The sequence below is a fragment of the Macaca nemestrina genome, chromosome 6, assembly GCF_043159975.1.
Source record: "Macaca nemestrina isolate mMacNem1 chromosome 6, mMacNem.hap1, whole genome shotgun sequence".
Classification (NCBI taxonomy): domain Eukaryota; kingdom Metazoa; phylum Chordata; class Mammalia; order Primates; family Cercopithecidae; genus Macaca; species Macaca nemestrina.
This window is the reverse complement of record NC_092130.1, coordinates 139,751,525-139,778,073: the sequence shown is the minus strand read 5'-3', so window position 1 is coordinate 139,778,073 and position 26,549 is coordinate 139,751,525. Positions and strand designations below refer to the sequence as shown.

General features: G+C 37.5%; 1 protein-coding gene across 1 annotated transcript in view; it reads right to left on the bottom strand.

Annotated features, from left to right (window-relative positions):
* Positions 1–785: 785 nt before the first annotated feature.
* LOC105487449 (phosphatidylinositol specific phospholipase C X domain containing 3) overlaps positions 786–26,549 on the bottom strand; it is a 185,945-nt gene continuing 160,181 nt past the window's right edge. The window contains exon 3 of the mRNA XM_011750898.3: positions 786–1,452. Within this exon, the coding sequence (XP_011749200.2) occupies positions 1,299–1,452 (154 nt within the window). The 3' untranslated portion in view covers positions 786–1,298. The remainder of the gene's footprint in view (positions 1,453–26,549) is intronic.

Sequence of the window (26,549 nt, the reverse complement as noted above, 5' to 3'; positions counted from 1 at the left end):
TTTCAAAAACATTGCTCTAACTCCTTCTGTCAGCCTTCCTCTTTCCTTCAAGTTGAAAACTTGAAGTTTCTTGAAAAATCTTCCTTAAAATATGGAATTTAGAATTAAATATTTGAAAATCCCAAATTGGCAGGAAAGCTTGCAGTCTTTTTTTTTTCTTCCTCCCTCCCTTCCTTCCTTCCTCCCTTTCTCCCTTCCTTCCTTCCTCCCTTTTTCCTTTCCTTCCTTCCTCCCTTCCTCCTTTCCTCCCTTCCTCCTTTCCTCCCTTCCTCCCTTCCTCCCTCCCTTCCTCCCTCCCTCCCTCCCTCCCTCCCTTCCTCCCTTCCTCCCTTCTTTCCTTCCTTCCTTCCTTCCTTCCTTCCTTCCTTCCTTCCTTCCTTCCTTCCTTCCTTCCTTCCTTCCTTCCTTCTCTTTTTTTTTTCTTTCATCAAGAGCATCATTAAGAAGGCCTTTTAAAGAGTTCTTTTCAGAGTTTTCAATTTTAACACAGTTGTACCTTACCATGTACTGGGTACTTGCAGGGAAATATTATTTAAGAGATTGCCAAATTAAAATGCCATCCATCTCTTTTACCCCTCAATCATCATTCCCTCTGAAGTTGGCATTCACAGTTCTCCAAAAATATTTTTATCCTATATTTATAGCTGCCTTAAATAGAAATACTGTGAAACACTATTATTTTCATATAACAAAAATCACTGATTATGACCTTCAATATTACTGATGCATGGAAACTGATTTGATGCAGATTTTCTATGACCAAAAGTTAGCTATGATTGCCCAACTGCAGATGACTATAGAGTATTATACCAAGTCCCACAAAACAAGTACGTCTTAAGACAACAATGTAATACACAAAATGTTGGGCATTCAATTGTTTTGATTTCCATATAGCATCTGATTAAAAAGAGTGAGCAAGAGAGGGAGCAGAAAGGTTACAGGATATAGACAGTGTAGGAGCTGTAGGACGGAAATAGAGAATCTAATCAAGTAAACACATGTAAGTTCTATGTTACAAAGACTAATTTTGAAAAACGAAGTTACTGGTCTTTTTTTTTATTTTTTCTTCCTAACACTAGAAGTAGATTTCACGCATCAAATGGGAAATGAAATATTTATAGTAATGAAGAGTATGATTGTAATCACTGAAGAAATAGTTTTTCCCCTTTTCCCACCCACTACCAGCCCTATTCCCTTCAGAGACTCAGTGAAATAGGAAGATCAGATTGTTTACAGATAATATGCCCTAATACAATGAGCCTTCTCCATCTTAATCATGGAAACTCCAAGTAGTGCTATCAAGTGTTGGCTTCTCCTTCATCAAAGACATAGTTGAGCTTTATGACAGTGCTGATAAAGTCACCAAGTTCTACAAAATCGGCAGTGACAATATTGATGCCACTCTCTCCTGGCTTCTGTGTGCGGACCCACTGCATCATGGCAGGAAGAGCTCTGAGAAAAGAAACAAAAAGAAAAGTCACAGAAGGCAAGATATTATTTTTCAAGCTCTACAATTCTCAGTCTTCCCTTTGGTTTCTAGCTTATTAAAATAAATGTTTCACTTATAGGTACAGGAAGAGGAAAAGGCCATATGGACTCTGGGGGTTTCTTAACCTTTGCAGAAACTCTGTAAGAGAAATATTCATATTGGTCCGTATTGGAGTCCTCATCTCGGCAGATCCCAGATACTGTGATAGTTTATAATGACGCTTCCCTACTAAGAAAACAACATTGTTGCATTTATATTCTGATTTTACATGGTGTCATCACAAACCCTGCAAAACTATGGAGTAGGGAGGTCAGAGATAAATACATGCACTTAGTAAACATTTATTATGAACCCACTATTATGAGGAAATGTGCTAAGATATTGTAAATAGACATAATAGTAAAATCCCCTGCCTTCAAAAAGTGTACAGTTTGGTGGTGGGTAGGCAGACAAGGAAGAAATTGTAGCACAATATAATCAGGGCTCATTTCTTCAAACACATTTACTGGGCACCTATTAAGTTCCAGTCATCACTGTAGGCACTTGGAGGATTCAAGTAAACAAAACAGATAAAAATATCTTTCCCTGTGGAGCTTACATTCTCGTAAGGAGAAACAGACAATAAACAAGAGTCATAAAAATGTGTAGTTTGATAGGAGGGAATAAGTGCTATAGAAATGGAGAAAAGAAAGGAAGAATAGGAATCTGCAGGTGGGAAGGAGTGATGCAGATTGCATTTTAAAATAGGGTGACTTAGTATGCCTCAGTGATAAAAGGACATTTGTGCAAAGGTTTGAAGGTGACAAGGGCATTAGTCATGTGGCTATCTAGGGAGAGCATCCCAGCTATTGCCATGGCACAAAAGGGGTAGCATGCTTAAGCTTAGAGAAGAGAGTAGTAAAAAATGAGGGTAATGAGGAAAAGGGGGCAGATTCTATAGGGTACATTAGGCCATTATAAACGTTTTGATGTTCACTCTGAGTAAAATAGGGACCTTTGATGTATCTTGAGCAGAGGAGCAGTGTGATTAGACTTTCACTGTAAGAGCTCATTCATCACCATGAGACCATAGTGGAGAGTCACCTAGCATAGCCTGGAAAATCAAGGAAAACCTTTCAGAAGGATGCTCCCTAAAATAAATATTGAAGGATTATGAAGATTTAGCTGGATAAAGGTGGGAATGGTAGATGGAGGATGATGCAATGCAATTTCAGGCAGAGGAAATATCATTTTTACATTCATTAACAGAATCATGGTGTGTGCTTAGGAGCAAGGGATACAGGCAGACAGATACAGGTGATGTTAGTGATGATGTCCAGCTTCATCTGACAGCATATTGGAATGAGAACTACTATAACTTGGGCAGGGCAGGAAGGGAGGTTTCCATGACAAAAAGGATAAATGAACAGGCCAGAGACCTGATAGTGTACTAACAAAGAAAGTTTGATGGAAATACATGTGAACATTAAATTTCTGGATGAATTGGAGAGGGAGAGGGAGAGGGAGAGGGAGAGAAAAGGGAAAAAAGGGAGGAGAGTTTAAAAACCTAGAAGAAGTTGTATAAAAAAGGTAAGGTTGTTTTGAAAGATGTTAAAGAGAAAAAAAACCCAGACAATAGAGGGTCTTGAGAAATATGTAACAACTGAATTGGGAGGCTGAGCAAGATGGTGGAACAGAAGGCTCCACATCCCCCTGCAAGGACATAGTCCCACCTACAAGGATACTAAGTTAACAACTATCTACATAGCAAAAAAAAAAAAAAAAAAAAAAAAAAAACACCTTCATAAGAACTACAAATAAGGTGAGTACCTATAGTACCTGGATTTAACTTTATATTGCTGAAAATACCACTGAAGAAATAGAAAAAAAAAAATCCTGAATCACTGTCACTATCCCTTTCAACCCCCACCAGCAATGGCCTGGTAATGGAGAGCATCTCTGGGCTCTGGGGAAGGGAGAATACACTAATTGTGAGGTATTAAACTCAGTGCTGTCTTGCTAGAGCAGAAATGAAAACCAGACCTAACTCAGCTGATGCCCAGTCACACAGGGAATATTTAAACCAGGCCTAGCCAGAGAGGGAATTGCAGATCCCAGCAGTCAGAAACTGAGTGCCTGCAAACCTCACCACAGAGGGCTACAGTATTCTGTATCTCCAAGTAAATTTGAAAGGCAGTCTAGGTCTTAAGAACTGCAACTCTTAGGCAACTCCATACTGAGACATCAGCTTGGGTAATCAAGGGAGTGCTGGCATCACCTCTCCCCTAAACCAGGCTGCACAGCTTATGGTTGTAAAAGAGACCCCTTTCTTCCACTTGGGAGAAGAGGGGGAAGAATGGTGAGGACTTTGTGTTGCCTCTTGGATACCAGCTCAGCCACAGCAGGATAGGGCACCAGTCAGAGTCATGAAGCCCCCATTCCAGGCCCTAGCTCCCAGATGACATTTCTAGACACACCCTGGGCCAGAAGGGAACTCGCTGCCTTGAAGAAAAGGATGTAGACCTACCAGCATTCATCACCTGCTGACTGAAGAGCCCTTGGCCCCAAATAACCAGCAGAGATATCCGGGTACTACATCTTGGGTCTTGGGTGAACCTCTGAGACTTGCTGGCAAGTAAGACTCAGCCCATTACTAGCTATGGTGGCTGTGGGACAAAACTGCTTCTTGTTGATAAAAGCGGAGGGAGAAGTAAAGGGGACTTTGTCTTGCACCTTAGGTACCAACACTGCCATGGTGGGTAGAGCACCAAGCAGACTTTTAGAGTCCCCGATTCCAGGACTTGACTGTTGGATGACATTTCTGGACCTGCCCAGGGTCAGAGGGGAGCCCAGTGCCCTGAAGGGTGAGTCCCCACCTAGGCAGCATCCACCAGAAGCAGACTTAAGAGATCTTGGACCTTAAGGGAACATCAGTGGTAGTCTGGAAGTACTCATCATGACTGGGGTGGTGGTGGCTATACGGTGAGGCTCCTGTACCTTTGGAAAGGACAGGGAAGAGTGGTAAGGACTGTGTCTTGCGTTTTTAGTGCCAGTTCAGCTGTAATACAATAAAATACCCGATATGTTTCCAAGGGTTTTGGCTCTACTTCCTGACTCCAGATGGCATTTCTGGACCCACCCAGGGCTTGGGGAACCTTGCCATCCTGAAAGGAAGGATACAGACCTGACTGGCTTTGCCACCTGCTGATTGTTCAGCCCCAGGTCCTTGAGAAATCATACACAGTAGCCAGGGACTGGTTACACCAGGCCCTGCATAAGAGCCAGTGCTTTGCTGGCTTCAGGTATGACCCAGCACAGTCATAGTGGTGGTGGCCACAGAGGTGCTTGTTTCACTCTGTCCCTAGGTTTACGTGGTTCAAAATGGAGCAGGAGACTCTGTATGTTTGGAAGGAAGTAAGGAAAGAGAACAAATCTCTGCCTGGTAACTTAGAATTCTCCCATATCTGGACTGAGACCATCAAGGTGATACCTCTATAAGTCATCAAGAATCACAGCATTTCTGGTCTTGGGGTGCCCCTTAAAGTAGACACAGCTTAGATCACAAAACCCAAGTCTTTTCAAATTTCCAGAAGGCATCCCTGAGAAGGATAGCTACAAAAAAGCTCAGACAGAAAAGACTAGAATAAATACCTAACTCTTCAATGTCCAGACACTGAAGAATATCTAACTTGCATCAACACCGTCTGGGGAAATGTGACCTCATCAAATGAACTAAATAAGGCACCAGGGACCAATCCTGGATAAACAGAGATATGTGACCTTTCAGATGAAGAACTCAAAGTAGCTGTGTTGAGGAAACTCAAACAAGTTCAAAATAACACAGAGAAGGAATTCAGAATTCTATCAGATAAATTCAACGAAGATATTAAAATAATTAAAAAGAGTCAAGCGGAAATTTTCTGGAGCTGAAGAGTGCAATTTGTATACTGAAGAATGCATCACAGTCATTTAATAGCAGAATGGATCAAGCAGAAGAAATAGTGACCTTGAAGACAGGGTATTTGAAAATATACAGAGGAGACAAAAGAAAAAAGAATAAAAAACAATGAAGCATGCCTACAGGATGCAGAAAATAGGCTCATAAGGGCAAATCTAAGAGTTATTGACCTTAAATAAGTGAAAAAGAAAGACATAAGGGTAGAATGCTTATTCAAAGAAATAATAACAGAGAACTTTCCAAAATTAGAGAAAGATATTAATATCCAAACACAAGAAGATCAGGAGAGCATGACATGACATATTTAAGGTGCTGAAAGGAAGAAAACCTTTTACCCTAGAGTGGGATATCTAGCAAAAATATCCTTCGAGAAATAAAGACTTTCCCAAACAAAAGCTGAGGGATTTCATCAATACCAGACCCACCCCACAAGAAAGGTTAAAGAGAGTACTTCAATCAAAAAGAAAAGGTCATTAATGAGCAATAAATAATCAGTCGAAGGTACAAAACTTATTGGTAATGGTAAGTACACAGAAAAACAAAGAATATTATAACGCCGTCACTGTGGTAAGTAAACTACTTTTATCCTCAGTAGGAAGACTAAACAATGAACCAATCAAAAATAAAAACTACAACAAATTTTCAAGACACAGTCAGTACAATAAAATATAAGTAGAAACAACAAAATGTTTAAAAGTTGGGGGATGAAGTTAAGGCATATTTTTATTAGTTTACTTTTTGTTTGTTTACTTATGCAAATAGTGTTAAGTGATCAAGTTAAAATAATGAGTTAAAAGATAGTATTTGCAAACCTCCTGGTAAACTAAAACCAAAAACATGCAATGGATACACAAAAAATAAGAAGCAAGAACTAAATTCTCTCACCAGGGAAAATCATCGTCACTAGAGGAAGACAGGCAGAAAAAGAAAAAAGGAAGAGAAGACCACAACACAACTAGAAGACACATAACAAAATGGTAGGAGTAAGTCCTTACCTATCAGTAATAACATGGAATGTAAATGAACTAAACTCTCCAATCAAAAAACATAGCCTGGCTTAATGGATGAGAAGACAAGACCCAGTGATCTATTGCCTACAAGAAACACATGTCACCTGTAAAGACACACATAGATTGAAAATAAAGGACTGGAAAAAGATACTCCATGCCAATGGAAACAAACAAACAGAAAAAAAGCAGGAGTTGCTATACTTATATCAGACAAAATAAATTTCAAGACAAAAACTGTAAGATGAGACAAATAATGTCACTGTGCCATGATAAAGGGTTCAATTTGGCAAGAGTATATAATAATCGTAAATATATATGCAGTCAACACTGGAGCACCCAGATACATACAATAAATATTTTTAGAGCTAAAGAAAAAAATAGGCCCTAATACAATAATAGCCAGCGACCTCAACACCCTACTTTCAGTACTGAATAGAAAATCAACAAAGAAACATCAGACTTAATCTGCAGTACAGACCAAATGGATCTAATGGATATTTACAGAACATTTCATCCAAGAGCTACAGGATACACATTTTTTTCCTCAGCACATGGATCATTCTCAAGGATAGACCATATTTTAGGTCACAAAACATCTTAAAACATTCAAAACAATCTAAATATCAAACATCTTCTCTGACCACAATTGGGATATAACTAGAAATTAATGACAAGAGGAATTTTGGGAGTTATACAAATGCATAGAAATCAAACAATATGCTCCTGAATGACCAGTGGGTCAATGAAGACATTAAGAAGGAAATTGAAAAATGTCCTGAAACAAATAATAATGGAAACACAACACCCCAAATCCTATGGGATACAGCAAAAGCAGTACTAAGAAGGAATTTTATAGCTACAAGTGCCTATGTCCCAAAAGAGAAAAAAGCTTCAAATAAACAACCTAATGATGCATCTTAAAGAACTGGAAAACCAAGAGCAAACCAAACCCAAAATTAGTAGAAGAAAAGAAATAATAAAGATCAGAGTGGTAATACATGCAATTGAAATGAAAAAAATACAAAAGATCAAGAAAACAAAAATGTCAGTTGTTGAAAAGCACAATGGACAAACCTTTAGCCATACTAAGAAAAAAAAAGAAGATCCAAATAAATAAATAAAATCAGAAATGGAAAAAGAGACATTACAACTGACACTGCAGAAATTCAAAAGATCATTAGTGGCTACTATGAGCAAATACATGCCAATAAATAGGAAAACCTAGAAGAAGTGAACAAATTCCTAGACACATAAAACCTACCAAGATTGAACTAGGAAAAAAATAAAAACCTGAACAGACCAATAACAAGTAATGAGATCAAAGCCATAATAAAAAGTCTCCCAGTAAAGAAAACTCTGAGACCTGATGACTTCACTGCTGAATAATTCCACCAAACATTTAAAGAAAAACTAATAGCAATTCTACTCTAATCATTTTGAAAAATAGAGAAGGAGGGAATATTTCCAAACTCACTCTGTGAGGCCAGTATTACCCTGATACTAAAACCAAAGACACATCTAAAAAAGGAAAAAAAAAAAAAAGAAAGAAAGCTACAAACCAATATCGCCAATGAATATTGATGTAAAAATTCTTAACAAAATACTAGCAAACTTAATTCAGCAATATATTAGAAAGATGATTCATCATGACCAATTGGGATTTATCCGTGGAATGCAAGGGTGGTTTGACATATGTAAATCAATTAATGAGATACATCATATCCACAGAAAGAAGAATGAAAACCATATGATCATCTCAATTGATGCTGAAAAAGCATTTGATAGAAGTCAACATCCCTTCATGATAAAAAATCTTTAAAAAAGCTGGGGATAGAATGAACATATCTCAACATAATAAAAACCATATACAACACACCCACAGGTAGTATCATACTGAATGAGGAAAAACTAGAAGCTTTTCCTCTAAAATCTGGTCCATGACAGGGATGCCCACTGTCACTGCTGTTATTCAAAATAGTACTGGAATTTCTAGCTAGACCAGTCAGAAAGAGAAAGATATAAAATGCTTCCAAATTGAAAAGAAAGAAGTCAAATGTTCCTCGTTTGCAGATGATATGATCTTATATTTGGAAAAACATAAAGACTCTGTAAGAAAACAAAACTGATAAACAAATTCAGTAAATTTGCAGTATCCAAAGTCAACATACAAAAATCAGTAGCATTTCTGTATGCCAACAGTGAACAATGTGAAAAAGGAATAAAATAAGCAATCCCATTTATGATAGCCACACATAAAATTAAGTACCTAGGAATTAACCAAAAAAAAGTGAAAGATCTCTATAATGAAATCTATAAAACACTGATGAAAGAGGACACCAAAAAAAAAAAAAATGGAAAAATATTCCATGTTCATGGATTGAAAGAATCAATACTGTTAAAATGTCCATACTACTCAAAGCAATCTACAGATTCAATGCAATCTCTATCAAAATACTAATGATATTCTTCACAGAAATAGAAAAATCAACTCTAAAATTTATGTAGAACCACAAAAGATCTGCCATAGCCAAAGTTATCCTAAACAAAAAGAACAAAACTGGAAGAATCACATTACTTTAAATTATCCTGCAGAGAAATAGTAACAAACACAGCATGGCACTGGCATAAAAACGCACACATAGACCAACAGAAAAGAATAAATACAGAAGCAAATTCACACATTTATGGTGAACTCATTTTTGACAAATGTGCCACAAACATACACTAGGGAAAAGACAGTATCTTCAATAATGGTGCTGGGAAAATTGGATATCCATATGCAAAAGGATAAAACTTGGCCACTATCTCTCACATCTCACCATATACAAAAATCAGATCAAAATGGATTAAATACTTAAATCTAAGACCTCAAACTATGAAACTGCTATAAGAAAATTTTGGGGAAAATCTCCAGGACATTGGTCTGGGCAAAAATTTCTTGAGCAATACCCCATAAGCACAGGCAACCAAACCAAACATGGACAAATGGGATCACATCAAATTAAAAGGGTTCTGCACAGCAAAGGATACAATCAACAAAGTGAAGAGACAACCCACAGAATGGGAGAAAAATATCTTCAATCTACCCATCTGACAAGAGATTAATAACCAGGATATATAAGGAATTCGAACAACTTTATAGAATAAAAGCTAATTATCTAATTAAAAGATGGGCAAAAGATTTGAACAGATATTTATCAAAAGAAGATATACAAATGACAAACAGACATATGAACAGAGGCTCAACATCTTTGATTATCAGAGAGATGAAAATCATATCATCCAAGTTAAAATGGTTTATATCCAGAAACAGGAAATAACAAATGCTGGAGAGGACATGGAGAAAAGGGAACCCTTGTATACTGTTGGTGGGAATGTACATTAGTACAACCACTATGGAGAACCGTTTGGAGGTTCTTCAAAAAACTGAAAATCGAGCTACCACATGATCCAGCAATCCCACTGCTGGGTATATACACAAAAGAGAGAAAATCAATATATTGAAGAGATATCTGCACTCCTATGTTTGTTGCAGCACTGTTTGTAATACCTAAGATTTGGAAGCAACCTAAATGTTCATCAGCAGATGACTGGATAAAGAAAATGTGGCTGGGTTTGGTGGCTCACCCCAGCGTTTTGGGAGGCTGAAGTGGGCAGATCATGAGATAGAGGCCATCCTGGCCAATATGGTGAAACCCCGTCTCTATTAAAATACAAAAAATTAGCTGGGCGTGGTGGTGCACACCTGTAGTCCCAGCTACTCAGGAGGCTGAGGCAGGGGAATTGCTTGAACCCGGGAGGCGGAGGTTTCAGTGAGCCGAGATCGCACTGCTGCACTTCAGCCTAGAGACAGAGCGAGACTCTGTATCAAAAAAAAAAAAAAAAAGAAAGAAAAAAAAAAAAGAAAGAAAAAGTGGTACATATACACAATGGAGTACTATTCAGCCATAAAAAGGAGTAAGGTTCAGTCATTTGCAACAACATGCATGGAACCGGAGATCATTATATTAAGTGAAATAAACCAGGTCCAGAAAGACAAGTATAACATGTTGTCACTTACTTGTGGGATCTAAAAATCAAAACATTGAACTCATGGACACAGAATGTAGAAGGATGGTTACCAGAGGCTGGGAAGCATAGTGGGAGAGCTATGGAGGAGGCAGGGGTAGTTAATAAGTATAAAAAAAAGTTAGAAAGAAGAAATAAGATCTGCCATTTGATAGCACAACAGGGTGACTATAGTCAATAATAACTATACGTTTTATTTTTTATTTTTTTTTCTTTTTATTATTTTTTATTATTATACTTTAAGTTCTAGGGTACATGTGCATAACGTGCAGGTTTGTTACATATGTATACTTGTGCCATGTTGCTGTGCTGCACCCATCAACTCGTCAGCACCCATCAACTCGTCATTTACATCAGGTATAACTCCCAATGCAATCCCTCTCCACTCCTCCCTCCCCATGATATGCCCCGGTGTGTGATGTTCCCCTTCCCGAGTCCAAGTGATCTCATTGTTCAGTTCCCACCTATGAGTGAGAACATGCGGTGTTTGGTTTTCTGTTCTTGTGATAGTTTGCTAAGAATGATGGTTTCCAGCTGCATCCATGTCCCTACAAAGGACACAAACTCATCCTTTTTTACGGCTGCATAGTATTCCATGGTGTATATGTGCCACATTTTCTAAATAAAGAGTGTAATTGGATTGTTTGCAACTCAATGGATAAATGCTTGAGGGAATGGATACCCCATTCTTCATGGTAAGCTTATCTCACATTGCATGCCTTTATCAATATATCTAATGTACCCATAAATATGTACACGTACTGTATACCCACAAAAATTAAAAATAAAAAGGAAAGAAACATATAGTAACTGAAAACTGTTAGCTGGTGGAATACTATGATTAGATTAGTGATTTAGAGATTAGTTTGCCTTCAGTGTAGACAAGTGATGGGAGAGAGCAATACTAGGGGCAGAAATCGCAATTAGGAGCTGCTGAAGTAATCCAGACCAGAGATAGTGCTTGCTTGTATTGCAGTAGCAGCAGTGTATCTGAAAGATACCTGAAATCTATATGTCATCTAAAATGACATCTGATATGAAATTGGACGTAGAAGGAGAGGAAGAAAGAGGCCATGAATTATGCCTAGATTTCTAACAGTATTCTGGCAGGTGGACATCATTCACTCATCTTGGAAAGATAGGAGCGAAGGCTTTCCAGCAGGCATGATAAATTCAGTCTGATACATGTTGATTTTGAGGTGACTTTGGAAAACATGAGTTGAGATCTCAAGTTGCAGGTTAGTACAGGTCTGATATGCAGGACAGAGAGCTGGTCAGAAGTCACCACAAACAGAATAGTTGGAGCTGTGAAAGTGGATAAAATCATTTAGATTTTGAGGAGGAGGAAAAAAGAGAAAAAAATCAGAAGCATTTAAGGGATGGGCAGGAAAATGGATTCCATAGAAGGCAAGCAGAAGTAGACATAGAAGTAGGAGGAAAATCAGGAGCATATAGTGTCATGAAAATCAAGAAAAGAAGGAAGCCACGCTCCTTTTGGAAACTAAGAAGAGCTGAGTGAGATGGAAGCAGGGAGTGTGATAAATGTGCATTTCCCCAGGTCTCAGAAAGTATATCTAGTCTAAAGAAATTCAACCCATTCAGACAACACTGGGTCAATGGCCTTGAGCTACACTATTCCCTGGCTAGTACCTTAAAAATCCTGATCCATAAGTTCAGCATATACATTTCCCTGTGAGACCCAGATATAGGAGGACTCAGTTGTTTCTAAAAGAGCATAATGTGGACCTAAATGGCCCAATGCCTTTAGAAAACAGAGTAGCAGGTGGAGACATTTGATCCCCACAGCAATGGTTTTAAAAGATAATTCTATCTTAAAAGGGACAGTCTGAATCCCTGGAGCACAGACATGAGTGTATTCAAGTTCATTAGAACGACAGATACTGTGGCAGTATGTGTGCAGCCACTCTGGTTAAACCCAGAACTTCCTCTTCTGGCCTTGCTAGAACAGATGAAGTGGCTCTGCTGTGCCTGTGGCATCACCTTTGCATATACGAGAAGACCAACGCTCTTTGGAAATAGTATCACAGCCAGTGTATTTCCTGGGAAGAATGATTTTTCAACAGACTCACTCACCTTGAGAGGTGAGAGGCGGAGTAGATAAGTGTGATGCTGAGGCCAGTGTTGATTCTGTATTAGCCTTAACTGAGTAGCTTCTTCAGCAGATCCCTTGGGTACTAGGTAATGGGAGGTTCCTGAGCAACCAAATTCACATCTCAGAACCGTGATCATCACAGAAACAGCTCCTCAGATGCCGTCTGTTACTCAGAAGTTAAAATATCAAGGCCTGAATTTAGAATAACTAATTGTTATCTCCACAGGGAGAGGTTAGGAGAACAGAAGAGTGTTCTCTTTTGTTTCCCCATAAAATAGATTGCTTTGAGAATTGATGAAACATTGTTTCAAAATAACTTGTAGTCCTTAGATGAAATATGAATATTACATTTAAAATATCATTCCTCTGAGTCATGAGAATATTTCTATTTTCTGTTCAGGCATACTTTCCTAAAGTCAATATGATACCAGAGACAAAACAAGCAATAATGCCAAGTTAAACCTCAAATACTTAGATAGTGTCAAGTAGAATTATATTAAACAAAAAGACTCACCATACTGGATTAAAACTAGCAAATGCTACTGGAGTTACAACAATTATTTAGAATAGCATTTCTTAATCTTTTATCATTATTACCTCCCAAGGAGCTTTTTTGAATATTGTTTTCCTATTTGTCCCCCTCATCCATGAAATTTTAATACTACGGATATATTGTATAACTGTTTATATGTCTGTGTTTTACATGTGAAAAGAAAAAAAAATGTTTGCTGTCTAAAGAACCAATTGTTTTTTTTTTTTTTTTTGCCATTGATAATGTATGATGTACAGCTAATTAGGACATTGCTAGTTATACTTGGTATTGGACAGGTAATAAGAATGAACTGAAAGTTGACTCTGGTGGTAATAAAATGCCATCAATGTAACAATTTTTATGGTATGAGACTGTCTTAGTTTGTTTGGGGCTGCTATAGCAAGATTCCATAACCTGGGTAGTATATAAACAACAGAAACTTATTTCTCAAAGTTTTGGAGTCTTGGAAGTCCAAGATCAATGTGCTAGTAGATTTGGTGTTTGGTGAGGGGTCCTTTCTTGATTCATAAATGGAGTTTTCTCACTGTATCTTCACATGGTGGAAGGGCAAACAAGATCCCACATGCCTCTTTAATAAGGGCACTAATCTCATTCATGGGGACTCTGCCTCACAACCTAATCACCTTCCAAAGGCCTCACTTTTTAATGCCATCATCTTGAAGGTTAGGATTTCAACATATGAATTTGGGGAGACACAAACATCACAGCAAGGAAAAACTGGTTAAACTTTATTTAAATCACCTATCTTTCTGTACCTCCATTCATCCATCCATGTATTCATCTAACAAAGGTGTATTGTGCATCAGTGGTGCTACTTGTAACTCCCTAGGGCCATTTCAGAGTTTAGACTTTCCTCATCTCTCTTGGAGAGACGTTGCCACAGTCTTGTGCCTATGTTCCTTTTTTGTGTGTTTTCTCCACTACAGTCAGGACAATGTTCCTCAACTTAATTTGAGCATTATTATTCCTCTTCATGAACAACTACAAATTCATCTCTCACCTGTAAGATATACCTAACTCTTCAGCAGTGTGTATGAGTTTTTCCTATCTCTGCCATATCAGCTGCCATCTCTTCCTCAACCTCATTCATTGCTACTTCCTGTTCATTTGTTCTCCAGTGATTCTGAAATGCTTGTATTTTCCCCCTAACATGCCCTGCCTGTTTTTTCAGGCCTGTCTTCTTCCAATACCCTTCTTGGCCAATTGCTCCCTACCCTTTAAGATTTAGCCTGGGCATTATCTCAACCCCTCCCATCCAAATCTGAGTGAAGATCCTTTTTTTTTTTTTAATGCTTTATGCCTCTTAAGCATAATTTTGTGAGTGTACATAGCACATAACATTATGATTATCCATTTCCTTGCCAATTTCTACCAATACCCGCCCGTTAAAATATCATATTATATTCATTAATACATTCCCTGTACCTACTACAATCCCTAGGACCCAAAGAGAAAACAACACATTCATTGAACTCCAATTTCCTGGGCCCAGGTGGCTCAAAGTTTAAGAAGCAAATAGGCGTAAACCCACCATGACAATATGATGTGGTACAATAGAAGTCAGCATAGAATTCTATGGGAGCACAGTAGATAAAATCATTCATTTTACTTGGGAGAAATTAAGGAGGAATTTAAGGACCATTTCACAAAATAGAGGCTATTTGAACTTGGTCATGCCTAGGCACTCGTAAGATAAAGAGAAAGGGGTTCCAAAGAAATTGAAGGAAGGTATCGTAAGAAAAGGGAACAGCACATGCAAAAGCATATGGGCATGAAAGAGATGATGCAACTAGGAAGGACATGGGGACCAGACAGCAGGGGCCCTGGAGGTGTAGGGGGACTGACTGCAGTTGAGAAGAAGCAGAAAAGGTGTTTGGCCAAATCGTTAAGGACTTCTTTGACATGTTGTGGAGTCTAAGCTTGACTTTATATGTAAATAAAGATTTATCCAACTAAAGAAATTTCTAAAAAATTTTCTCATACAAAGTAAAATATAATATTAATTCCATTCAAAAGCTCCTGAGACATTGAAACTTGTATTTTCTTCACCTATAAATAAAGAGCTCATTGTCTTCCTTTGAAACTTCTCAGATTGCTGTGAGAGTCTAAAAAAGCCTTAATTCATTCATATTATCCCTACCTTTCCTTATAGCCAAGATGTTGCTAGTGGAAATTTTAACATTATCCACCAGTATCATGAAGGAAAATATTTCTAAGTGAGTTATGTAATCTGAAGAGATAATTAAATTCCCTTTGAATTTGTATATTAACATTTTAACATCTATTTATAGAATGGTCTACTTTAGTATAGAAAGTTGTGATTATATAGTTACTGTGATGTTGTCTTATAAATGTCCCCCAACCATTCTTTAATCTTTCTTTTCATTAGATGCTGAATTTTTTCTTTTTTAGAGACAGTGTCTCACTCTATCACCCATGCTGCAGTGCAGTGGCCTAGTCATAGCTCACTGTAACCTCGAACTCCTGGACTCAAGTGATCCTCCTGCCTCAGCCTCCCAAAGCGTTGGAATTACAGGCCTAAGCCACTGTGCTTGGCAGATGCTGGATTTATAGTGTGGATTAGACTCTGATTGCCTGCAAGACCTCACTGACTACCAGGAAAATCATTTCAAGATAAATGAAATTTAAAAAAAATTCATAGCACTATTGTCAGTTCTAGAGCAAGACTGTTTCTATTCGTGTTTTAGCTCCATTTATTATGAGCAAGTTGGTCATCACTCTAAGCCTTAGTTTTGCCATCTATAAAGTGGGCATAATACTGAGGATTAAATTAGTTAGTACATGTAGAATGATGAGAAGAGTGCTTGTCTCTCTGTAGTGGTGTTGCATTCAATAATCACCGAGTGACAGCCTGTCAATTCACTGCTTCAGTAGGGGATTCTGAGAGCTGGGAATTAACACCTGGGCATAATACAGTTGTGATATAAAATGAGTCTGCAGGATTTCTTTCCAACTTTCACAATTTCAAAGACAGAAAAGAGGGGGATAATAATGTCCTGGTGCTGTCAGACAAGACTGGTGATGAGGCATTTGGGGAAGAATTCTTGAAATGGCTTTGTTTCCTGGGCACGTAATTGTGGCAAATATCTGAATATTCTTTTCCCATTGCAGTATCTAAAGTAAGTTGGTACAACAGCAGTTCCCAAATTTGGCATGTGAAGTCTCAAAGCCCCTCTGGAATGTGAAGCTCCTCTGAGGTAAGGCATCTTCAAACTGATTACAGGATTCTTAGAAGAGAAACAGGGAAGGCTACAGGAATCAGAAAACCTCCCTCCTCCAAAAAAGCCACAGGAGTGAAGAGATATGAGAACCAGAGGTTGTCTTCTGATATACTGACATTAAGAACTGGTTTTAAAAAGATTTAAAGAAAAATATTTAAGAGTTGGAAGTGCTGAGGAGTTCTTTTGCAGGTCATATCTATTGAGTTCAGTAACCCCCAATGTGCTGACCTTGACTTGTTATTTCATGTCAATCTCCTGCTTAGGATGTTTCAATTACCTCTCAGTGCTTTTAGGACAAAGGTAAAAATGCTTAACTGGCCTATAGGGCCCTGAACAATGGCCACTAGAGGTTTCTTCAGTTTCATCTCTTGTCATTCTCTCCATCAGTGAATGCTAGCCATGTTATCAGTCTTGCTCATTTTGACCAGTCTAATTTTCCCCCAGGGAAACTTCTGGTTTGTTTTTGTTGTTATTTGTTTTGTTTTGTTTTTCCAAAGATGCCTTATCTTCCCTGCCCCGTCACTTGGTGTTAAAAGAGAAATTTCAGTTCTGGTCCTGACTAGAGTAATGTACTTTCATCTTTCAGGTGAAAGTTTAAATGTCACTTCTTCAAAACACTAGTCAGAATTGTAATTCTATTTATGCGTTTGATCAATGTCTGTCTCCCCAACTAGCCTGTAAGCTCTTTGAGGGCTGTTTTCCCACTGTTGTAGCCTCGGTGTTTAGCACAGTGTATGGCACAGACTAAGGACTCAGTAAATATTTGCTGAATAAATGAACAGGCTTTTCTTTTAGAAACAAGGTTTACTTTTAGAACAGAAGTATATGCAGTAACATAATTCATAAAAATGCTACTTAGTGTTCCTTATTGTGGCTACTGCCACAGATTTTAGTTTATGGACTCTCTGCTTTTTTGCTGAATAAAAGTAATTAAAAAATATATATTAACTTGAAGAATTTTAACTTTTACAAATTTTCAAACTGACCACTCAATTTGAAAGGTGCCTTTCCTTGAATTATACATGTAGTGTCAGGAGGTTCTGTGTTAATGATAATGAAAGCAGTAATCATCACGATCTTTGTAAGATTAAAGTTTATTAGAATTAAATATTTTATATAGTCAGATGTATTTAATCTAATTTATTATATATTAATTATTTATTATAATTATAGTTGATTATCATTTTAGAATTAAATTTATTATAAATGTATTATAAATTCATGTCAAATTCTTATTTAAGTATATGTGTTTATGTATATATAATAGCTTTGTAACAATTGTATTTCATATATGCTACTTCTCTAACACTTCTAAACTTATATTTTATAGTTATGGATGAACAATTGTGGATAATAAAACATTTGTGTCTTTTAATGAATTTGTTTTGAATACATTTAATTTTCAATGAAGTATATCTTTTATTGAATGAAATAAATTTCCAAAATCAATTCATTAATTTTTCCGGAACTCTCTGATGCACTGGGGGATAAAGATTATTATAAAAATGTCAGTGCCTTGTGACTGCCTGTCCCAAACCCAGACTCAGAAATGAAGCCTTCATTGATCTGCAAAGTTTAAAATAATGATCATGGATCTTTCTTCCTTTGAGCAACTGAGCCCCCACAGAACAACTAATTAAAGTCAAGTGTGACAGATTTTCAGATATGTTTTCTTGTCCATATGGTCATTTCTGAAAGTTTGGAAATTTCACTTGAAAATGTAAACAAGAGAATGACAACATGAAAAGAAACTCTTGCCCAAAGGGTTAGTATTCCATGCACTGAAGCATTCAGTGATAAAAGGCAGGGTCTTTGCGTCTATAGGTTAAAACAATGGTGAGGGGTTCAGAATAACCTCAGGTAGACAAATGTATCTCATAAATCATAGCATCTGTAAACACAAGGCTTATGGGTTTTGCTAAATTCATCTCTGTGTAGGAAGCAGCATATCTGATTTATGTCTGATGAAAACAGTTCATTTAAAAAATGTTTTTCCCCTAAAATTACACTCAGAGAAATAATTAAGTCATATGAATTATCTGGAAAACAATGCTCTAACAAGCAAGTCTTGAACTTTTAGGTGACCTGGGCTTTCCTGAATAGGGCTAAAGTCCTCCTAAGTCTTACTATGTCCTTCATTATGTATTTTCAGAACTAAGTTATCTTAACTATTTAGGTGTAAAACAGAAAGTAATTAAAGGCACAGCTAAAGAAAACATTAATCTGAATTTTCCCCTTGTCCCTGCAAAAGGAAAAAAATCCCCTCACCTTGACTTTCCCAGATTCTCAAAGCAAAATATGCCATCCGTTTCCTTTGATAATGACAACAGCAGCCCTCTTTTTTGTTGTGGCAAGGAAAACCATTAAAAATCCATTTTCAATTAAAATAAGTTCATATAAACTACAAGAAAAATGGTGTTTAAGAGTTCATAAAATGCACTCTGTCCTCAGACTCATCGTTTGCTCCAAGTCAGGGTTTCAGAATGAGTCACAAACCTTGCCAGGAGACAGAATGTGAACACAGCCAGCCCTTGATGGGGGCCTCCTGGTGTGCAGGGATTATTTTGTCTTCTAGTTTTCCAGGGGAATGAAAGAATAAAGAAAGCTTTGCAATTTTTTAACAAAGAGACCCTTCTGTGTATTAATAAGATTTTGATTGCCAGGAGACAGACAATGGGTTTTCTTTCAAGGGCAGAGTCTCAATATAATGAACTCTTCCGTGTGGCATCAAGTGCTCTCACTTCACAGTCTCTTCCTCGGCACAAATAGCCCCTCACTCAGTGCAAATGCACGGGGAATTTGGGTGCTCAAAACTCAAAAGCAATTTACCTTCCTCAAAGCAGACAGTTTCTATTGCTAGTCCTGTCCTTCCTTTCCCCTCTTTGGAAAAATTTCCGTTTGATAAGAAAGAGCTGTGATGAAAGGAAATTTCTGATTTTGCTTGGAACAAATATCTCAAGGACTATCTAGGTTTATCCTTTGGTTGTCAGTGGTTAAATCCACTTGAGAGTTCTGGATCTAGTACTATTAGAGGCAGTAACATTGAAAGCCACAACAGAAATCAATTACCCATAATCCATAGTCACGTGAGTGAACAAAAATGCTACTTCACTGTTGGCAGGATCATTTTAGCAATCCAGGTTTAGTATTGACTACCTATTGCTGATTGGAAGTTCTAGTGTATTCTGTATGTCTTTAATTTTAGCAATGGGAAAATAAAGTATTACTTTAAAATATGCATTTATTAAGAAGAGAAGGGCTTTGTGGGGAGAAATAGGGAAATAGGTCCTTGATGGTAAGACCCTGGAAACTGCTGGTCTCCATGACATTCATACATTTGCTCATACTGTCAACAAGTGTTTACTGAGTTCCTATCATGTGGCATTTTTTGGGGGTGGATGAATCAGATGTGGTCCCTGCCTTGACTATCGGACTAGTTCCAGAATTACTTGAAATCCTACAAACAGAAATTGCTGAATTGCTCTGAATAGCCTTGCATGGAAACACTGGAAAAGGAGATGTCCATAGAGTCTCTTTTGGCTTCATGAACTAGCTATTTGTCTCTTTATTGGCACACATTCCAATTCTAAAGGAAATATTCCATGGACTCTCACAAATTCATGAGGCTAAATAAAAACTACTCCCCAGGGACTCATAAGCTAAGTGAGTATTTATCGACTTTTAGTGGACTCTCTCCAATCGATGCAGAAAGATCAAGAGCTTTGGAATCAGACAGAGTCATATTTGAGTTATAATAACATGCGGCCCTTGGAAGGTTATTTAACCTCCCCAATTCTCATCTTCCTCATTGTATAATGACAATAATAATGGTAACACTTCATAGTGTTTTTGTAACAAGAAAATGAAACAATACATTATAGATAGGTGGTATGGCATAGAGGTTAAGAGTGAAGATTTTGGAGCAGAGTGTCTGAATTCAAATCCTGGGTAAGTCACTTATGTAAGAGAATAATAAAAGTGAATAGTAAATTAAATGAAATAAAGCATATAAAATTTAGATTTATACCCAAGAGATAAGAACTCAATGAAGGTTAATTGTTACTCCATTATTAGTGTTAATACTTCAAGTGCTTAGCACATAGACAGTAAATACATGTAGTTACTTTCATTTTTTCTAGTTTTGAGTGACTTCAAGGCAGGTGACTGAACTCTCTATTCATTCAGGTGTTTAGTGAATGCTTGTGATGAGCCTCCCAGAGCTTCCCTTCCAGATGGAGAGTGCTCATTCTTCTAGCTTCTGAAAGTGTTGTTGGCTGTCAATTCCCAACTAAGTTTCTGTCTGAGAATTGACCTCAGCAAAAGAAAGCCACCTCACTCAATGCCACACATGCTCTTTGGAATAACTTGTATGCAATGACTGATGTCTGGGGAAGGCTGGGAGGACAAATCTGAAGATCCCCCCCAGCTCCAGAGCTTCCTGTAGTCTTGGCTGAGGCCTTTGTTCTGACTGCATGACAGTCCAATTTCTTCCTCTACATAGTTCTGTTTCCTGTACTCTCCCATAGGTGCTGATCTCAAAAGAACTCCAGAGTAACCCTTCTGCACACAAATCTTGGCGTCTTAGAGTCTGCTTTCTGGGAAACCCAACCTACAAGTATAATCTAGATGGCAGGAAATTCTGTGATCATAGAATCTGTCCTTTTGCCAGAGTAAGAATTAAGAGTGGCCTCTGACAAACTTCATAAGGGAGAAAAATTAAAACTACATTTTCATTTCCAAAATGCCACTGGGGTAGGTTTTCAGCTGCTTTTAGGGTGTTTTGTGATGGTCAACCAAAAGAAACTGCATTTATGCTTAGGCAGTGTACTGTACTTACCCACGTGGGTACCTCTACTTCCTCTGGCAAAGGTGAAAGGCCATCAGAACTAGATGACTTATTGTCAGTGACCACAGAGTCTTAACCTCATCCAGGATTTCCCTCTGGATACCATGAAGCTATGAATAATATACAAAAGGCTCAGAAAATCTAAAGATACCCCTCAGAAAAAGTTTGTGATGGGCACTTAATGGGAGACTTTTCCGGTCCAAATTGCCCAGCAGAAGCTGGAGGATATTGATTACATCATCAGGGCTTTTTGTGTATAGTACTTTGTTAAGCTTCATGTCCCCAGTGCATCCTTTCCAAGATAAGTGTGATTATAGCATCCAAATTTGAGTTTGATTTTTTTTTAAAGCCAAATTCAGAAATTTCACTTTCTTTAGAGAAAATGCTAACAGGCAGAATGAATGAATATAAGTAGAATTTAATTTGATCAAAACATCCCAGGTGCTAATATGTCAATGTGTCTTTGGACACTTGCAATGACACATAATTATCAGGGGTGATTTTTTTGTTTTTATCCCCTTTAATCAGTGACAACTGCAGCTGCAAAGGATAGAGAAAATATATCATCTGTTCTATAAGAAAATAATATACATTATGTTGTTAATTCTACAATTTCCTCCTGACGGTGGCCTTATGAAGTCAGAATCTTTTAACAGTACCATAAGGGAGAGAAATTTTAAGTCAATTAATCTGAGTTAGAAGAGTATTTCCCATGGTGTCATCTCTTCATTATATGTTTGGGAAATCATATTACCTGACACTTTCCTAAATTGTTTGACCATGTTAACGTTTTTAAGCTAATTCCTAGGAACTTAGTAATGTACAATAAATATTGTCAACCCATAGAGGTGCCACATGTGTCTTAATTTGTAATACATTCTTCCTCTTCCTTGTATATTTCCTCATTGCCATGTTTAGAAAAGTCTCAGAGAATATCAGGTTTGAAGACGTCTTTAAGACATTTATAAAGTAATCATATTCTCTACAAAAATGTTTCCTGAATTAAATTCCATGGAACTATGCTTCATGAGAGATTAAAGATGTGCCTAAAACAAAAGATTTTCTTGGCCACATAAGTTCAGGGAATGTTGAAGCCTCTTTGACGTTCACAATACACATAATAGCATATCGAGACCATTATCATATTAAGAATATTGAAATGTCCTGAAGTTAAGGATTTATTTCCCTGTTTTTAAATTGGGAAACAAATTTATTTGACCTGAGAATAGCCCTGCTACTACGGCCCCTACTAACATGAGTGCATGCATGCGCGTACACACACACAAATCACCAATGACATCTAGTGGACCCAGTGTTCTACGGAACACTGTTGAAAATATTGCAGTTTCTTTTCAAGGGGCTTAACTTGAGCATCCTTTACAGGGGCTCAACTCTAACATATGTTTTAGGGGCTTGGAATTCTCATAGCCTCCCTCTCACTATTACAAGTTTCTTTCTGACCACCCACTAGATCTACTTAGGTTCATGTAAAACAAGTGTATTCATCTTCAACATGATGTTCCTTAAATATTTGAAAATGATTGATATTCCCCTAACCCCACCATCTGTATCTTCCCTTATTCTTCTTAAATACCCCCACTTACTTTCCTTGATTTTTCAGCTTGGAATCCTGTTATTGTCCTTGTCACTCTTTTCTGAGTGCTCCACTTTGTCTATACTTCCTCTAAAAAGGGTAACTGGAAAATAATGCAATATTCTTACTTGGGTGTAAAGTGTAGTAGGGTATTTCCACCCTCATTCTGGTTCTTTTATTATGGCCAAAGATTATTCTGGCTATTTTTTGTTAATGTTTCCCAGTAGTTTCATGATCACCTTTTTCCTGGAATTCTTTCATGGCTTCTTCTGCAGTGAGTGGCAGGTATTAGGCAGTATTAGAGGAAAGGGTAGGGAGGAAATTGCTTTACCTCTGAAAGAGTCAACAGTAGTTTGCTAGCATATATATTCTTCTCCCTCTTTAGCTCAGAGAATCTCCTCTCGGCTTCCAAAGAAGATATAAAGCATGCAGAAGCTGAGATCCCACCAGAACTGCAAGAAAAGTCCTCAAGAGTGATCTGAGGCTAGATAGTGGTCAGAAACTAAGGAATGGGAGCAGGGGAGAAACATGAAAATTTGGATCCTCTAGGACGTAGCTCCAGCTGGTAGTAGGAATGGTGCTGCCAGGGGATAATACCATCTGAGTAAGTCTCTTCTGACTTGCTTTAGAGTGAATATGTCAATGGATACAGAGAAATCGTACTATTTTTTTTTTCAAAAATTGGAATCACTGATGTATGTGACTAGTTGGTCATGTAAATTATCTACCTAACTGACTGAGTCTGTACTTATCAAATACAGAAGCAGCGTTTCCAGGGTGACAAAATGACAGTAGTGTTGCCCTTTCTCAGGGCTTGTGCTCACTTTAGCTTTAATTAAGTCGTTGATTGCCTAGCTATTGATTCTAATAGACGTCATAGAATATGTTATATGGAAGAGAAGCATTATTAACAACTTGGTATGGTTGTATTCTAGGGAAGCATTTGAAAATGTCATCCTAAAGGAACCCTTGCTATACTTTTTATCTTAAATCTTCCTTCACGTTAATCTATAATGCTATAAAAATGACCTTAGAAAGATGAATTAAAATGCTTCCTCATAATCATATGCAGTGCTGGGTTATTTCAAGGGAGATTTGCAGAGATACGTCTTTAAAAGTTGCTTATAGGATTTATTCTAGATGGAACAAAAGGAAAGACACTCGCCATAGAGATGCCAGAGGAGCCTTCGGTCAGGCACATGGAGAGGTGTTGAGAATTCAGATAAATGGCTATATATGTGTGTGTATGTTTCTGGAATCTCAGTTAACCCCTAAAGTTATATAGATTCACACCTACAATTGCATTAACTGCATGCCTTTATATAGATGCTGCTGTCCTGGGTCCTTCTCTCAGCAATGCCTCTGTTAGATAATCAGCAGCAGTTTTATTCAGGGAATGAGGGAACCAGCATTCACCAGTCTCTTTTTATTAGAGCATTTTTCTACACTGAATTTTGCAACTCACTGCATATAGTATCCCTAAAAACAGATAACATGATACTGTGAAATGACTAATTAAATAGCTAATGTACTGAAATATCAAAATTATCCTAGAGGCAACAAAATATATTAGTTTCATCAATTAACTAAAAGTTGTAAAAATAAATGGAATGCCATGCACTCTCAGTTTCTCTGCCCTAGACCAGAAGAACAATTTGAAAAATCCCATTATTCTTCACCACTCCAGACTGGAAATTTTTCTTTCCATAGCTGGGGTTCAAATTTGGAAGACACCCACCAAGGGAAGTTGGTGGTGAGCTAGACAACGACACTAGAGATGGCCATGGTCTCTGATGACTGCGTGCATCAGTTGCTCATCAATTTTACCAACACTGACTCCAGGGACAGGCCAAGGCAAGGAAAGAGTCTTCTCCCAAGCAGTTAAAGTCTCTCAGGTAGTACTGTTTAGAGGGATAGTGCTACTTTCAAGTGAAAGAATGAATAAATACTTTCCAACTCAAAGTTGCAGTCAGCAGGATAGAACCTAAAGAATTTTGTTGCAAACTTTATTGGGAACTCATGTCCCACTGGAAGTCATTAAGTGGACGTTATTTGAAAATATTTTTAATTGTGTGACTTTTTAGCTACTAATAATAGAATGTATTTTATAACAGGTCTTACTCTTGGCATTGAGTTACATTTTAGGAGATGAAAAAGTTTTGATATTAAAGAAGTACAAATATTTGTTAATATCCCACCAAAGTAAGGTATTCTAAATAAATGTAAAAAAATGTTGCTGACAAAATACTTGCCAGTTTTGAAAGTTGCTCTATTTCTAATGACAAAAGTTTATAATGTTGATTTATTTTCTTAGCTACATTAAACCAGTATATCTAGTGGAATTCAGTGAAAAACCAAACTAATACCATATATAGTTGACTGAAGAATTATGAATACTTGATTCTAACCTGGGCTGTATCACCGATGGAGTATGTATGGAAGAGAGCACCATCAATATCCCACGTCTACACTGCCATGCTAATGTCCAGAATGGACAGCTTCCTAGCTAACTCTGCGAAGTCATTCTTGAAACCAGGACTGTGACTCCACCTAAACCATGTCTATAAACTGCTGATCCTTTCTGTGCAACATGCAGCATGAAAATACATCATTCTACCTCATGATTAATAGGAAGCTTACATATAATCATGACTATGAATACTCATGCAAATTTCAAAGTGCCCTACAAATTTAAGTTGTTCCAAATAAATTAATGATTTTGGATTATGTAAACTGGAAATAGTCCTGTCCCTCAGCTGAACTTTTTACTTGTAAATGGAATTGGTTGCCATTGGGTTTATAATGTTTGCCTGTTTGCAACATTACCTGTTGTGGCTATAAATCATTCCTCTTACCTTATAAGAAGCCATAAAGGGTGGGTGATGGGTAAATAGGCAAGGCCATGGTAGAAAAGAAAGTTTTTATCACTTATTTTTACATCTCTTGGAATCTACTCATGTTGCTAATCTCAAATAACTTAAATCTGAAATGAAAGTTGTCATCTAGTTATTACATACCCATTGCTTATAAGCTGTGATGCCATCATACTGCTTAGGTGCCAAACAACTCACCTGGATTACAAAGGAGCCCATTCCTAGCCATGTTTTATCTCTCAAGATGTGAATCCACAGTAAGACATTTCCACCATCTACAAGAAGGCTTTGTTCCAATAGTTGTAAAAAATGAGACTGGATCATACGGCTGTGATCTAGCGAGCTCCTGCCTGTTCATCTTTCTATTTAGGGATAAATCTGGGTAACTGGGAAAGGATTTGTTACTTTTGGAAATGAGCACAGGAGTATGCAGATGTGATTTTCAGGACACTGTGGCCTATAGGGTATCCATATATCCTTTAATTGATCAAGATATTATCAGCTCAGAGTATCCTACTTTGGAATTCCTCTAATGATGCCATAGTTTTTGTTCAATCCAGTTATACCAAATGATTACTGCCTGCCAGACACTGTGTTATGCAACAGAGGTGCTGTTTTAGGTGTTGAAGAGTGAGCCCAGAAACGTGTGTGTAAAGAGAGACTAAACTTTCTAGTTTAATCTAGAAAGTCTGAGCATATATTCAGGAAATAGTACTGATTTCACCATCGGTGCAATAATTAGATTTTATTGACTCTGTTTCCCAAACTTGCTAATAATGGAAGAGAAACTGTGGGCCTCAAAGCAGCTGAGGCCAAAAGGCAGT